Below are 16500 nucleotides of genomic sequence, written 5' to 3' on the forward strand. Positions count from 1 at the left end.
AAATGATCGGGCAAAGAGAAACAGCAGAAAACCATACGTCTTCCCACTGTTTGAAGGAAACGACAACCGTCCCTCCATTTTATAGTTAAACTAATCTCAAGATAAATACTAGGTAGCAGGGCAGGCGAGAGGAGAGACAGTCAGGGAAGATGAAGGAGGAAACCTGTTTACTGGAGGCTCAAGCAGTGGCAGGTAAATTTAGTAGAAATGTCCGAGACAGCCATCCATAATGCCCACCCTTCCAACCCGGGGAAACGGGAGTGAACACAAAATGATAAAAAATTTTTAAAATCCTGAGCAGAAGATATTCTCGTGGCACGGCCGCACCTCGTTCCCTTCTGCATTTACTGATACAGATACAAAGTGCAAATCTGTCTTCACTCCCTAAAGACCTGGACATGAAGATTTCACTCAGCCTTTGGACAGGTGTAGCAGGGTTATTGAGGGGCAGAATGAGGAGCGGTAGGTTCAGGTGTGTGGACTGCACTTGTTTGAAGGTGCACAGTAGGCATATCATACAATAATATATGTAGGTGGATCATACCTGTGTACATACTGTACGTGGACTGTATTTAAAAATAGACTTTACCTGTTTGATGGTGGACCATACCTGTATAAATGTAGATCATATATATGTAAAGGTGAAGGGTACCTGTGATGGCAAACCATACCTGTATAAATGTAGATCATATATATGTAAAGGTGAAGGGTACCTGTGATGGCAAACCATACCTGTATAAAGATGGACCATACCTGTGAAGGTAAACTGTACTTGTATGAAAGAGATCCAAAGGTATATAGGCTACCTACCTGCACACTGTAGTGGTGAGGGTGGATGGCAATTACATGAAGGTGCTTCATACTACTGTGTAGGCAAACCTTACATGTATGAAGGTTGATCATACCTTTATGAAGCTGCACTGTATTTTTGTGTAGGTAAACCGTACCTGTGTGAAGGTGCACTGTATCTGCACGCAGGCGGACCGTACCTGTATGAAGGTGCACTGTACCAGCACGCAGGTGGACCATACCTGTATGAAGGTGCACTGTATCAGCATGCAGGCGGACCGTGCCTGTATGAAGGTGCACTGTATCTGCACGCAGGCGGACCGTACCTGTATGAAGGTGCACTGTATCTGCACGCAGGCGGACCGTACCTGTATGAAGGTGCACTGTATCTGCACGCAGGCGGACCGTACCTGTATGAAGGTGCACTGTATCTGCACGCAGGTGTACTGTACCTGTATGAAGGTGCACTGTATCTGCACGCAGGTGTACTGTACCTGTATGAAGGTGCACTGTATCTGCACGCAGGCGGACCGTACCTGTGTGAAGGTGCACTGTATCTGCACGCAGGCGGACCGTACCTGTATGAAGGTGCACTGTATCTGCACGCAGGTGTACTGTACCTGTATGAAGGTGCACTGTATCTGCACGCAGGCGGACCGTACCTGTATGAAGGTGCACTGTATCTGCATGCAGGTGTACTGTACCTGTATGAAGGTGCACTGTATCTGCACGCAGGCGGACCGTACCTGTGTGAAGGTGCACTGTATCTGCATGCAGGCGGACCGTACCTGTGTGAAGGTGCACTGTATCTGCATGCAGGTGTACTGTACCTGTATGAAGGTGCACTGTATCTGCACGCAGGCGGACCGTACCTGTGTGAAGGTGCACTGTATCTGCACGCAGGCGGACCGTACCTGTATGAAGGTGGCCAGCAGCACGCAGCTCATCTCCTGCTGCAGGATGACCTTGTTCTGGGGGTTGCTGTGGCAGGCGCAGATGAGCGTGGGGAAGAGCACGCGGATGAGCCGCGGGTGGCTGAAGTACTGGAACGGCAGCTGACACAGCTTCTGCAGCACGCTGGGCTGGCGGCCAGACTGCACCATCACCTGGAACACACAGCGAGCGCGCTCAGCCGGCTCCCCGTGAATCACACCGCCCCCGCGCTCCCGCCCCGCGTAAACCCCACCGCAAAAACAACACACAGACACGCCGCTCAGAGGAGAAACAGAGGTCACACCCGCCCACCTGACAATTACACGCCATAAAACGCAATTACTGCTCAACTGTGCTTTTTTAACCCCCCTTCAGTTCCCCGTAACTACAGGCTGGAGCTCCTATTAGCAAATTGTGAAATTCAATAAAAGGAATGGTGGTGAGCGCCCGGAAAGAGTGAGGCTGACAGGAGCGGTGTTGGGATCGGAGGTTGACGATGTCTCAGTAAAGCCCTCATCCTCGGCTGCTCGCGCTCCACTGACACGGTCGGGCTGAGTTTACACACAGCTTAACGCTCTTTGATTCCTTTATTTCCTCATTTTATCAAACCGTCCACACCAACACACACCACTCAATTACCTCTGAAAAGGAAAACAATAGCAGAAATAACTAAGACAGAAGTAACTGAAGTAAAAAAAAAATTCAAACTAAAAATGTTTACACTGTATATCTGACAGTATCCAATTAAGGCAGCACAGTCATTTGGAAAGAAAAAATAGGAGGAGAGAAAGAGTGAGATAGAGTGTGAGTGAGAGAGAGGAAGAGTGAGAAAGAGTGAGGGGGAGAGAGAAAGAGTGAGAGAGAGTGAGGAAGAGTGAGAGAGAGTGAGAGTGAGACAGAGAGGAAGAGTGAGAGGGCTGGTGGCTGGGTGCTGCTTGGATTGTCTGACGGTCACTCTATGAGATGAGGCAATACTGTTAATGGAATCCTCACACAGACGACCCCCCCCACCCCCCCCCCCCATCTCCACCTGCCCAGGCCTTTCAACCATGCCATCATATCCAGCTACCCAATATTAAAATCAGATCACTCCCGGCCTAGTCTGATTAAAGGGGAGAGGCAGAAGTGGGGGGGGGGGGCAGAGACAGGATGACTGACGTTTGCCCCGCCGTTGGCTTTTCCTCTCTCTCATCGGAGCCCGGGGCAGGTCAGGGCCGGCCTGGGAGGGGCCGGGAAAGTCCCCGGGGGGTCAGGACAGTAAATCATAGCGAGGAGAAAAACACACACACACACACAGACACACATACACACACACACACGGCTTTCACAGGTACTGAGCTCAGGCCTCCAAACCAGAACCAGAACGGCAGGGAGAGGCTCAGCGACCACAATGACATAAATTACCCAGGATTTACAAGATTTTAAAAACACTTTTAACAATACTCTTCCAGGGCATTCTCTGTTTAATAATGCACTTTAGGGTTTTAAGAGCACGATAAACAAACCTATAATTCATGGGCTTTTTTTCCTTCTTTCTTTGTATGGTTTCAAGGTGAGGCCTCTCTGGCCCGGAGTTCTACAGCAGCGTTCAAAGGCATCTCAGACGACGCCGTATCAAATTAAGGCTGCTTTTTAAGATGTTTACCACCGATCAGTCTCTGTTTCTCTTCCTCTTCTCGACTCACTTCTTCCTCCTCTTCGGGGCGGTGGGGGGGGGAACGCACGCACCGGCCGATCCCCCTGCCATCAAGCCCATTATTTACGCCCGTTTGCAGTTAGCACGCTAAGCTTAACCGCAACATTCAAAGAACTTTGACCGTACATTCCAAAAAAAAAAAAAAAAAAACATGAAAAATCACACTTCTCACTAATCTCAATTAATGATGTATTCATGGGGGAAGTGTACTGCGTCCACCATTGCACCAAATTCCTTGTCTCACATAACTAATCCCGGGATCTAGTTGTTCTCAAAAAAAAGGAAAAGGTTGAGGTCAGTTGTTTGTTGCTTACAGCACTGAGGCAGAGGAGGGTTAAAGATGTGCTTAAGGAGGAAGATTTCAATTGGTGCAATGTCTCCAGGGCATTCTGGATCAATCTGGGCGAGGCTGGCATGGGCATTTCATAAATTCGCGAAATAGGCCTCCAAAGAAAATTCATCTTCCAGCTGAACGTCAAACATTCTAATCCGTAATAAGGTGAAATATGGCCTCCCTGTGTGGAGGGGGTCTGGGGTGGGGGGTTCTGGGAAAAGGTTCGATAAAGGTAAGCACTCAGAAGTAGCGAGACTTAGGACGGCGGATGTGTGCGTTGTGCGTGGGGGGGGGGGGTGGTTTCGTCCCACAATCACACGGCAATTTCATAACTCTCCACCTTTCAAAAACTTCCAAACATCGTCCGTCCTCAAGTGCGCTCGGCCGGGGGGCCGTAAAACAAGGAGGTCTGGCAGCTACGGGGGAAGAAACGCCGCCTTCAAACGCTACGGGTCACAGGGAAAGAACTCTTCTGCGCTCGGCCCTTCCGAGCGGGGATGTGCAGCGCTCAGAGCCTCGCCTCGTAAACAGGGGTATCTGCTCGGGCCCTGGGGTAATAAAGCCAGCGGCGGGGCCGTCTGAGCCCGCGAATCAGCTCCCGCGTCCTGGCCGTCTCGCCCGGCTGCTGGTCCCGGCCCGCCCCCGCGCTGACCGCCGCCGAGCGGCTCTCCGCGGGAACAGGAGGGCGCGTAAACTCAGCGATGTGAGACGCAAACTGGGCCAGGTGAAACCCCGTTAAAAACGGGCCGGCCGACGGCCTTCCGCGGGACTGCTGAGTTCTACCGGTGAACCGCGACGCTAACACAAGGGGATGAAAAGGCTCGAGACATAAATCTGTGTATCTGTGTGTCTGTGTGTGTGTGTGTGTGCTCACGGGTGTGTGTGTGTGTGTGTGAGTGAATGTGTGTGTGCACACATGTCAGTGTGCGCCGTGAGTACAAATGACTATCAAGTAGAAATAGCCTATGTAAAATAAAAACTATAACATACTTTATAATCATAATTGAAAAAGGCAATGAAGAGCAGAGAGCAGCAAGCCCATTGTGTGAAACAGAAGACGTTACATTCCTTTACTCATTTTAAAAACAGATGCCCTTATCCAGGCTAATTTACAGCTTTAGAGATATGGGATTTGAACCTATGACCTGCTGAACAGAGTGCAAGTTTCTGTGAGACCTTAGGGGTTTAGGCTTGGACTTGGACATGCACCGATACGGCAGACCTGTGTCCACAAGCTGAACTCTCCCACCAGCCCCAGGTCAGGAGGAAGAGCAACAAAAAATAAATCAACCTTTACGAAGAAAATAAAATAGTTAAATAAAACAAATCTTCAAACAGTTACGAGCCCTGTTCCAGTTACCCCGCGTGTCTAGACGCCCTCCGCGCCCCTGCTCACGGGACGTGGGCGCGTCGCCCTTCAAACGGAGCCACAAATTTTAGAGCCCGTCCCCGGGCTGGAAATACAAAACAGATCCAGCCTCCCTCTTCTCTAAACATTTGTATTACCATAAAGTAGGACCGGTCGAGTTACTGATAAGAGAGGGGAAGCCACATCAGAGGCCGACCCGGGGATGACGAGGGCCCTCACTGCCGAAAGGGCTCATCTTAACAGCCTGTGCCACCCACGGGAAAGGTCACCGGATTCCCCCCCACCCCCACCCCCCCGGCTCCTAGCCCCGCCCTCGGCAGACAACCCGACGGCAGCTTGCACAATCGCCCAAACATTTCGCTGGAACAGAAAAGGGGGATAATTTGAAAAAGGCTTCCTTGACAAAGGGCGAAGGAGTAAATCAGCCGGCTCAAAAGGACGCGAGCGCGGCGCCTGCCAGCCCGCCGCGGACCTCCTGATTTACCTCGGGCCTCGGGCCATCGCCGTCTCCGATCCGATCGCAGATAATCTGTCGGGAATATTCCGGAAAGCCGCCATTACCCCGCGCCAAAAAATGCTAACCGAGCTATTATCCCCTTCCGTACTGAATGCCTTACGGGCGGCAAACAGAGGGCATTTAAAGCACCCGTTCCCCCCAAACCCAGGGCCCGCCAATCAGCGAGCCAATAAATCAGACACGGGAGAGCGCCTGCAGTCGCCCGCATACCCTTGCCGCTGCTCGACAGCCACGGCGGCTCCTCACACCGCATTGTTGGCGCGCTGAAGAGACCCGCTCCCCGCCGCGGGGTGAGAGTAGCGAGGAGCTGAACCGTGCCGGCCCACGCTCGGCAGGCGGGCGCTGAGGGCTCCAGGATCCGGGCGGAGCGGGACTGCTAAAGGAGGCGCTCTCCGTCAGTTTGACAGGGTTTAGAAGCCCCGTCGCTGGGCTAGCGCTGCAGGGTGGACACGCCCTTTCTGAGACACGGAGGGGGCAGCTGAGATTAGTGTTAGGAAGGTGGTGTGAGGTGTGAGGTGCGAGGGGGCGGGTTGGGGGGGGTCCAGCGCGGCACCTGGCAGGCCATTCTGTGTCACACAGAGGCTGCCGTCTGTGTGTGTGTGCATATGTGCGTGTGTGTGTGTGTGTTTGTGAGTGTGTATCTATGCAAGTCTGCATGTGTGTTTTCACGTGTACGCGCTGTCTGTAACAGTTATAATAGTCCAAAGGATCAGGAGCAGGCTTGAAAAGGAGCCAGGCCTGTCATGAAGTGCTGCCGTTTCCACTGAGGAGCTATCACAAGCGTGAGGCCTTCACTCAGCAGATCTCATTCAGTCCAGCTCAGTCAGCTGCCTTCCTTTAAAAAAACCCAGCAGAGCCAGGCGTCTGCGCGCGGTAAGAAACGTGATGACTGATTCATTTCAGCAGATTCATTAAAAAAGTAAATTTTTATAAAGCGGGGAAATTCACCAGCCGACAATGACTCACTCATTAGCAAAAGTGTAGTAGCAATAATATTTAGTCTGAGAATTACTATTACTTCTCCTTATTTCTTCCCCTGGACATCCAGACGGTGGATTACCACATGCAGGTGAGCTGGGCCGTTTTTTTTTGTGTTTTTTTTTTGGGGAGGAACGGCGTGCGTAAGCGACCCTCTGCGAGGGGCTTTGTGCTGCGGGGGTGAATTATTCATACCCCGGGAGGCGGGAGCGCGGGGCGTAGATCATTCCGGATGGTGGCCGGGCTTCAAAGCCCCGGCCCGTTCTTTAATGCTCTGCGTTATTTCTGCGCACACACATAAACAGAGCGGGGCCGCCGGCCCTGGATCAGCGCCCGTGTCACGGGCCTGGCCCCGGGTCAGACATGCCTTCCTCCGCCACCGCTGCTTACATTAGCATGTGAAACGCCAAAGCTGTTCCGAATATCCCCCTCTAAACATTTATCCTCCTTAAAGCCCATACGGGAAGGGGATGGGGGGGGGAGGGGGGGGCGGTGAAAAAATTGAATTCCAGAAACTCAACACTGCTCAGGATCGTGTTCTAGTGGCTAAAGGAAAATGTAAGATTAAAAATAAAAAAAACTTACTACAAAATGATTAATCATTAAAAATGAGTGACTTTTCAAAGTTGAATATGTTCTTATGACTTATTCAATTGTTGTCACTAGTTACATTTTTTTATTCGCCATTGTATAAACAGCCATCACATTAACTGAAACGAAGAGCTCCAGAGTGCTGTTATTCAGTCTAAACACATGAGCGTTTTCCTCAACTTTAAATGATGAATTTAATAAATGTCACAATGTTCCCGACACCATACTGTTTTTCTTTTAATAATAATGGCTGACTGCAGCGTTAATGCAGGAAGTGAAAAGCGGAGCTCTTGCTCTGAAACGCACGCGGCCACAAACCAGACAGGATGGACGCGATGCTCCAAACAGCTTTCTTCACTCCGGCAATCCAGCGGATTAAAGGACTTCTGCTTTGTGTACATTTTTGTCTTGGAGGACACGGCCGGTCTCGCGGGCGTTTCCGAGAAGGTCCAGAAACTCGCCCAAAAAACCTGCATTTGGAACCTCCTCGCCTGCTTCTCAAGCCTCCCCTCGTCAACTCGCGCGCTGGCGAGAGACGACCCTTCAGGAATTGTGGGAAGCGCGCCATTTCTTATCTTCCGGCGTGTTCTCCGTCTGTTTCTCTCACCTGCCAGCCCGTCTGGGTCGTCTCTGCTGAGAGGAGCTCGCAGCTCGGACAGGGCCGGCTGAAGCAGCAGCGCCGCGGCTCGCTCTGAAGCTGAAGCTCAGGCACCAGTGTGAAGCTCAGCCGCAACGCGCTTTTTAAATTAGCAAAGTGGCGGCGCGGGACTGAATGAATATGCACGAGCCGGCTCCCGGCTCCCGGCTCCCGGCTCCCAGCTCGGTCGTTCCAGCTAACTTTACCGCGCGAGAACAAAGCTGAATCATCTGTCAACCTCCGGCCTCCCCCTCCCTTCCTAATCCAATCATCAGCCCTCATTCAATTATCCAATATAATATGCAAATGAACCCCACAACGGCCAGCACATGCTAATTACACACATCAGAATAATTAAATTGGACAGCGGCAGCGGGGAGGGGGGGGTGAACCGAAAAAAAGGAACAGGTCCTTAAATTAAGACCGCGTTTAAAAAGAAAGCAATGAATTAGGATCTGTAATCCGCCCGTACGCGAGGCCAGCGAATCTCTGGAGGGCGTTTTCGCTCTCAGCGCAGATTTCCCTGGGCGCTGGGGCGCTGGCACTGCGGGGAGCGGCTTCCCTTAACCGAAGCACGGCCAACCGTGGCGCGCGGGGCGGCGGTGCCAAGGCCGCCATCGCAGAGGGCCCGCCGTTTAACCCTGCCAAGCCGTCTGAAATATTCACCAGGCGCTCCCGTCCTGGCTTTTGTTTAAGCGCTCGAAAGAAAAAGACACTGCCCAACGAGCAGGAACAGCAGCACGGACATCCAGCACTCCACTGGCAAAGGACAGTGTAACAGTTAGACAAACGGATAAATCACTGTCACTGCTAGTAACAGGTCACAGTCAACAGCCTTCTAAAAAGTGGGAGTATTTTTTTAAAATCAGTATTTGAATATATTCTCAAATATGTAATAAAAAAATATGAAAAAAATGTCATTTATAATGATCTCTGGACAGTAGGTACACTGACAGACTATACGACTGGTTCTCATCAACAAACATTCTTTAGTTCTCTGTTCATGATTGTATCAGGAAGTCTAAAATATGCCAGATATTGTCAGAGATAGGAAATACAGAAACGTAAACAAAATATTGCATAAAGAGGAAGAATGAGGCCCCCCAGGGGTCCCCGAATTCCAGTTTAGGGACCCTTGACCTACTAGATTGCAGGTTAAGACACTGCACCACAATTACATTTATAAAAGATCCACGCTGAATATATTAACGTGAAGATTTGTAAAAAGACAAACATTTTACCAAACCATTTAAAATGTGAAATGGCATTATATAATGACAGCACACAAACAATTCTGAATCATATGCCTATGCCATATAGAAAAACAGAGCGCTGGTAATTTATAAATGAGTAAAAGTCTTTTGACTCTCTTGAATTCTACATACCTCTGTTTTTAACCTCACGGGCTGAAACATGTGTTTTAAAAGGCGGGGCACCGGATGCGGACGGTGGCGGTTACCTGGTTGTCGGGGTGGTTGACGGTGAAGTACCCCACGCAGACGATGACCTCGTGCAGCAGGTCCTCGCTGGGACGCTGGGAGCAGTACCACAGCAGGGAGCCCACGATGTGCCGGAAGGCCAGGGAGAGACCCTCCGCACCTAGGACCGACTGGACACCACAGAGACGGGTCAGCCCCGGGGCAGACGCCGTCGCCACCGGCACAACCCAAACAACCCAAACAAACGTCTATACGTTCACCCACTGTTCACCTCTTCTGTGGGGTGATAACCGATTGTTTTGGCATCCAAGTAAAGAAAGACATAACAAAAGAAAATAACAAAACACCAGCTTAAATAAATCTTTAACAGTTCAGGATAAACCAGAGTGGTCAGTAGGGAGGGTTAAGCAGGGCACTGCTGGTGAACTGCATAGTCAGTACCACAGACAAAGAGCTGCAGGGTCCACCATGACTGCCAGAAGAACCAACCCCCTCTATCCACTGCAAAAAAGCTTCTATCTGGGCTACATACAGACAGCATTTATTAACTGGGCAGCATGACAAAACATTATAGACCAGGGGAACATAAGAGGTTCGGGGGGGTCTACCTAAGGATCCCAAATCCTGCTGTACATCCCATCTACATGTAGAGTTCTCTGATCTGTATGTATCCAACCACCAAGTTCGGGACAAGGCCCTCCTCTAATAGGCCAGGCCCATTCTCATTTGTCAGTTTTGATGCCTCGAAAACACAACTCCTGGGGAACTGTTTAAAGACACAGTTTGATCCGAGCCTAGAGTTTTGTGCCCACGTTACTGTTCACAGTGAGGGAGACAGGCCTCTGCAGCAGAGCTGAACGTACCAGCCCCATACGACATCACACACCGCCTGTGCATTTGGGCCCACCTGAAGAACAGGCAGACTCCTCAGGAAAATACTCTCTGCAATGCCCACCCCTCTCCGGCTTTTAAATGTGGCCTAATTTTGGTTTTGTTCCGCGGGCAGGACGTCTCGGCCCCTGGAGTAACGAGCGATGTTCGACGGCAAGCCAGGGAAGAAAGCGGAGCACGGTAATGCGAACCAGGAGGCCATTACAGAAAAAACACCCGTCATTTAGAACGTTCGTAAAAATTCCTGCACCAAACAACTTTGACCACCAGCTGTTTTGAATAGAGAGAGAGAGAGAGAGAGAGAGGGGAGAGAGAGAGAGAGTGGGGAGAGAGAGAGAGAGAGAGAGAGAGAGAGAGAGAGCGAGGAGAGAGAGACACAGAGCCAGAGAGAGAGAGAGAGAGGGGTCCCGCTGCGATCAGTGCAGCACATTAAACAGTGAGTTATGCTGAGGAACGCTCCCTTGCGGGCTGCTTTGCCGGTTGCTGATTTAGGGCCGGTTGCCCTCCTCTTCCTCTCCGAGGCCCGCGACGGCGACCGCGGCTCCTCCGCTAATCGGACGCGTCCTCTCGCGCGGTGACCCCTCCCCGCTCCGTCCCACCGTAACGGATCACCGCGGGTCAGAGGGCGCGCGCGTTAGCGTAGCGGGGTCAGCTTTCTTCCCCGCAGGAAATGTCCTTTCCTAATGGCAGCTGTGGAGCTGCTGCACCCCCCTTAACCACTTTGCGAAGGGGTCGTTTGAGTGTGGTGTTGTGGTTTCGGGGGGAGGGGGGGGGGACCCCTGTTACTGAGACGGTCAGAGGTTGCCCACAGAACAGAGCGTTTTACGCTCCTCCCAGTAGGGAATGTCAGGCTGGAGGAAGTGCGCTACATAACACTGTGATGGCAGTACAGAAACCTGCCCCGACCTGCACGATCCCCGCACGCTACGAGACCATAGCTAACAGTCTCAGAGGCAAAGCAGCACCTAACATTTAATACTATTTAACATTATTAAAATAACCCGAAGGCAGAATAACCTTGGGACAGTCTCTGTATGAAGTTTTACACAAAATAAAACTGAACTGAACTGAATTCCCAGCTGGTGCACCGCCACCCCGCCTACAAGACATTCAGCCTGAATCGGTTCAGTAAAAATCCAGCGGTATAACAGCACAGTTTGTGAAGCTGAAAGCCGCGTACGCCCCCCCCCCCAGCACAGCGAGGAGCGTAAATAACCCGCGCGCCGCGCCGTACCTGGAAGGCCGTCAGGTCCAGCAGGGCGAAGCTGTTGAGGAAGCGCACGCCCTGCAGGGCCACCTGGATGACGGCGGGCGGGTAGCCCTCCTGGGGCCCGGCGGAGGCGGGCTCGGGGGCGGAGCCGTGCAGGAGGATGCAGTAGAGCGTGTGCAGCACGCCCACCAGGTCGGTGGACCGCAGGAGGGCCGTCAGCCCCGTGGGATCCTGCCGCTTGTTGTCGAAGACGCTGGGAGCTCTGGGGAGAGGCACACAATGGCGGCGTCAGGCGACGGTTTCCGTATTTTATGCCACAGAAAACGCAGCGAAACGTCCCTCTTTTCAGCTTGCAGGCCGTGACTTCTGAAGCAGAGCGTTAGTAGTGGGAGAGGGGGGGGGAAATGCCGAGGGGTAAAATAGGCTGTCAGTCCAAAGGACTTCACAGCTGCCAAGCGAAAAAAGGGGAAGGGTCATTTTTCACTTCAAATCAGGGGGAGGGTGTGAAAACTCAATCACTACAAGGCATAAAACACGCTGGATCCTTTAAAAATGACAGAGCTGTGTAATGAACACCGACTGAGCCGGCCTCCGCCCCTCCGGGCCCAACGCAAGGTGCACTTTCCCAAGGTTTAGAAACAGTGTCCTCCCCCTCCCCCTGCCCCCGCCCCTGCCCCCGCCCCCTGCCCCCTGACCCCCCATCAGTTCTAAAGCTGAAACGGGAGCAGGGCAGGACTAGCAGAGCGGGGCCACGACTCGTCCTGACAGCCAGCAGCGCCGCGTCCGCCACAGAGCCAGCTCGCCGCTGGAGAGGCGCTCCGCGTCCCCGCGCGCTCCATTAGGGTCCCCGTCCCGGGACTTAAAACAGCACAGCGGGGGCGGATCAGGAGAACGGGTGACATCGCGCCCCAGACGCCCGCCGCGCGTGTGGACGGGGGCCAGGGTACGGTTCTGACGGCAGGCAGGACCGCGATACGCTCACGGGCTGATGAAGCGAACCAGGGTCACGCAAAGAGCGCTCCGGCCGTACGACCAGGGAAAGCACAAAGGGCCAAAACCTCCCCCGCAGTTTCACAGGTCCAGGTCAAATCAGCCGGAAGCTCGGCGCAAAGACCCTCGGCATTCTGGGAGAGAACATTAGCGCAGACCAGGTTCAACAAGCCAGGCCAGATGCTAGATGCTAAGATGCTTTTATTCCCTGATGTGTTGTGTAAAAAGTGGGAGATCCGAACAAACACAATTACTCTAGCTAATTACTGAATCGCTCTCTGTCTGGAGTAAGCTACTGAAACACCTGATACGGCAACTCAGGCTTTTTAAAGCTTTAGTAAACACCTTCATTGTAAAACTGAAAGGTCTCCTTCTACCACCGTGTCCAAGAGCCTATGGGCGAGGCCACGCGGAGGTATCCCTTTCACCGCCGGATGCCAGGAACAGGTAGGAAGGCGTGTGCCAAAAACCTCTCACAAGAGGAGGCTTTGATTGTGCGTGAGATTGTGCCAGTCATGCCGCCCGCCCCCCCAGAAAAGCCAGAGGCTCCGGGACGGGCCCGTCGTGAGGGGGTTTGGATGTCTCCCGGCCTCGGGCAGGGTAAATCACACCGGACGGAAACGGCCCCCTCACCCCACCGTCCCCTCCCCGAAATCAATGCGTTTCTCACGCGGCGTTCTGGCGGCCCAAACGAGCCGGCTCCCATTAAGACCCCCGGAGGCGACGGGGGGGCGGCCGATGCCACACGGCTGGACACGTGACTGGAGATGAGCGCGTCTTGGTACGAGGGTCCATGTGGGGGCCTCCGGCAGTTTGGCACAGCCTTTCGACGAGAACCAGGCAGGAGGATCATGGGATGCCCGCTGCACACGGCATGGAGGCAAACAAAGCCTGGAGCCTTCTACTCTACCCTTTCGCTTATTTTCTAACAGAGGCGGACGAAAGGTCCGTGCTGCTGTGCTGCCTCACTAGGCCTTCTTCCAGAGTGGAGTCCCTCAGGTCTGGCTGCCCTGGGCCTGCAGTGAATGGCCGTCCTCCATTAACTCAATAAGGGCACCTGCCAGTACAGCTCTGTAATGGAGTCTCATCTGCTCTACTGCCACTAAAAAAGACTCAGCCAATCTGAGACCTAACAACACCCTTTGATTTCATTTTCCCCATCGTGCTCACAGGCTCGATGGGGAGGGAGAGGAGTCTTCCCCCTGCATTCTTTCCCAACAGGAAAGCAAAGCTGTGACTGCCCAACTCCAATTCTTCAGACTTCTGTTTGCATAATAAGTTGCTCTGGGTGAAAGCATCTGCTAATACCAGTGATATGATATAATGCAATTTACAGTAACTGTTAATCACGCTCCTGGCTGTACTCTCCGCCATGACAACTACATCATCGCAAAAAGCAGGGTGTCCAAAGGACACAGAACTCAGAAAGACAGGTCATGAGGTTCATTCACAGAGTGACCAGCCGCACTGTAAAACTGAGCAAAAACACCAAATTCCAAAATAAGGAGAGTGGACTCATCCGCTCCAAGCTTACAGTCCAGCGTTGTTCACCGAGAGGTGTGCCCAGCCCTCCCCCAACTTAAACAGAGTCTGCAATATTCTGCAGGCATTTTAAATGTCAAAGTTATAAGTAATAAGATTTAAATGACCTCACTCTCCACAAGTTTATTTAAATCAAAGATAATAAGATTTAAATAGTCTCACTCTTCACAAGGACGCCAATCAGTCGTGCGCCCCCGTGTCCAGAGCTCAAATGCCAGGCAGGGGAAACGGCATCACATCTAAAACAGTTTATGATTTGTGGCAGAATTATGAAACTTTTCTTGACCTGCAGACAGAGCCCTCTGGTGCCCGTCTTCAGTTCTGGCCCCTGGTACAGTTGGGAGAGGGAAATTCTTTGGCAGGACAGAGGAACCGGAAAAAGCCTGGCGACACGTTAACGCCCAACTTCCCTAAAAGCGGGGGACAGAACGGGCGGGTGCCCCTGGCCCTGCCGCCCTGACCTCGGGAGAGCGAGCGAGCCGCAGACAGCGCTGCGTTTTCTCACAGATACTCAGTGACGCGCGTGTGGCGGCGCAGGGCACGTCCCTCAGACTGACGTGAAAGCGCAGGCCAGAGCAGAAGTCTGTAGCTGGCAGCCATTTTGTTAAGAGGCAACTTTTATGAGTTCCAATTGTTTGGAATTGGAACGCGACATTCGGCACTGTAGCGCCATACCATGCCACATACCTTTCTTTTCTCCGGAAAACATAAACGCAGCGGTAGGAAGGCAAAGGTAGGATGGCAAAGGTAGGATGGCAAAGGTAGGATGGCAGATGTACATGAACTTTGAGTCTATGGCGACTGGCTCAGGGAAATGACTGTGTGCTTTGACTGAATGTGATTGGTTGAGTACGCAGCTAGGGGCAGGGGTGGAGGCAGGGGCGGAGCTAGCGGATGCCACTCACCTGCCCGTCACGGCGAAATACAGCCGGCACATGCTGTGCAGCAGGGCGGTGGCCTGCTGGAGGAAGGCGGCCATCTTGGGGCTCTCGTCCACCGGGCCTTGGACCGACAGGAAGCAGCTGTACAGCTTGTCAATCAAACCCATGTTCACCACGTAGCTGTCGGACAGAGACAGGGAAGAGGAGCTTCAGGGAGAATTCGTAGCATCTTCAAGGAAACATAAAACAGATTCATCGAACAGACATCTCAGTTGCAATTTTTTGAAAGATTCTGAATCCCCATGCTTAACGGTTCTGCAGGAAATGGTGCATTTGGGAAGACATGATCTGAACAGTTGGAAAGGTTTCAGGGACAAAAACCAGACTGTAAACACAACTGACAAAAAGACAAAAAAGACGTCTGTGGACTATGAGAGCCAGAAAGGTCATCCAGGTCATCTCCACTACACCTGCACCCATTCAGAGACAGCATCGGAGCCCACCACCGTGACATCTCCTAACATGGTTAATCTCTTCAAGACTGACAGGTCCGTCCCCGCCCACTTGGTAACAAATCACCCGTAATTGGCCCATTAGGCTGTCTGCCGTGTCTCCCGGGGCAAGGCCGGCACCGAGCCTGCGTATCCCGCTCTTTCACCTGCGCAGGTGGCCCCGCCCTCAGGTGGCCCCGCCCCACAGGCCCCCGCGGGGCCCACGGAGCCGCCGCAGAGGTGTCTGGGGCCGCCGGACCTCCCAGAGCCCCAAACCCGCCGCCGCCGACTCCGACTCTGACCGCGTGCCCTCCCCGCCTCCAAATCCTGACCCCCTCCCCTCCCTCCTCCACGCCCCCGCCCCTCCCCCTCCCTCTTTTCTTGTTGCGCCTGTCACTCTGAGGAAGCTCTGGTAATTACCCTTCCTCTCCCCCTCTCCGCGTCTCAATAGGTGACCTGTCACTTGAACCAAAGCCGCCCTTGTTATGACTTCATCCTCTTCTGCGGCCGGGCGGGAGCTGAAAGGGCCTTTCAGCAGCGCGCTGTTCTTACGCGCTCTCAGGCGCAGCGTCCGTCTGAATGGCGGCTGTAAGTGCTCCAGCGCCCTTTGCGTCAGACCCTCCCGTACCGCACGCGCGCACCCCAACACACCGCCGCCGCCAGAACTCCTTAACGCACTCACTGTTAACGAGGTAAGGAAGATCAGGTGACTCACAGGACCGAGAATAAAGTACTTATGAAAATGATTTTCTAAGCTCTGATCTGACTTAAAAAAACAAACAGAAAAAGCTCTTAATGGCTGTTAAAGGGGCAGTTCACTCAAAAATAAAACAAAGCAATATTTCCACTTACCTGGAGCACTATTTATCTCTTCTGAGTTTTTGCTACTTTACTAGATATCCACTGCATCTCACCCTGATATAGTGGAAATCAATGGGGCGTCAAAGAGACTTCTTGTGAGTATTTCGTAAGTAAATTATTGCCAGGTCGAGCACCACAAACACTGGCCCCGTTGAAGTCCGTTGTATCAGGGTGAAGGCAGAGGGCAACCAGAAAACATTAAATCCCAGAAAAACTATCTGGATGGACAGACAGTGCTCCTGGTAAGTGGAATTATATCTTTATTTTATTTTTGGGTGACCTGCCCCTTTAAAGCAGAAGGCAGAGGCAGAGGCAGCTACATTCAAGCAGAAACGATGCCGTAGATGAACT

The 16500-nt window shown here is 52.5% G+C and overlaps 1 protein-coding gene across 1 annotated transcript in view; it reads right to left on the reverse strand.

The window, feature by feature from the left end:
* The window catches only part of scaper (S-phase cyclin A-associated protein in the ER), an 88974-nt gene that overhangs the window by 2336 nt on the left and 70138 nt on the right, over window positions 1-16500 (reverse strand). Inside the window, exons 24-27 of the mRNA XM_064313786.1 lie at window positions 14822-14977; window positions 11409-11646; window positions 9304-9453; window positions 1704-1895 (exon numbers count right to left, since the gene is read on the reverse strand). Of these exons, the coding sequence (XP_064169856.1) occupies window positions 1704-1895; window positions 9304-9453; window positions 11409-11646; window positions 14822-14977 (736 nt within the window). The remainder of the gene's footprint in view (window positions 1-1703; window positions 1896-9303; window positions 9454-11408; window positions 11647-14821; window positions 14978-16500) is intronic.

This window comes from Anguilla rostrata, chromosome 16 (genome assembly GCF_018555375.3).
Source record: "Anguilla rostrata isolate EN2019 chromosome 16, ASM1855537v3, whole genome shotgun sequence".
NCBI classification, from domain to species: domain Eukaryota; kingdom Metazoa; phylum Chordata; class Actinopteri; order Anguilliformes; family Anguillidae; genus Anguilla; species Anguilla rostrata.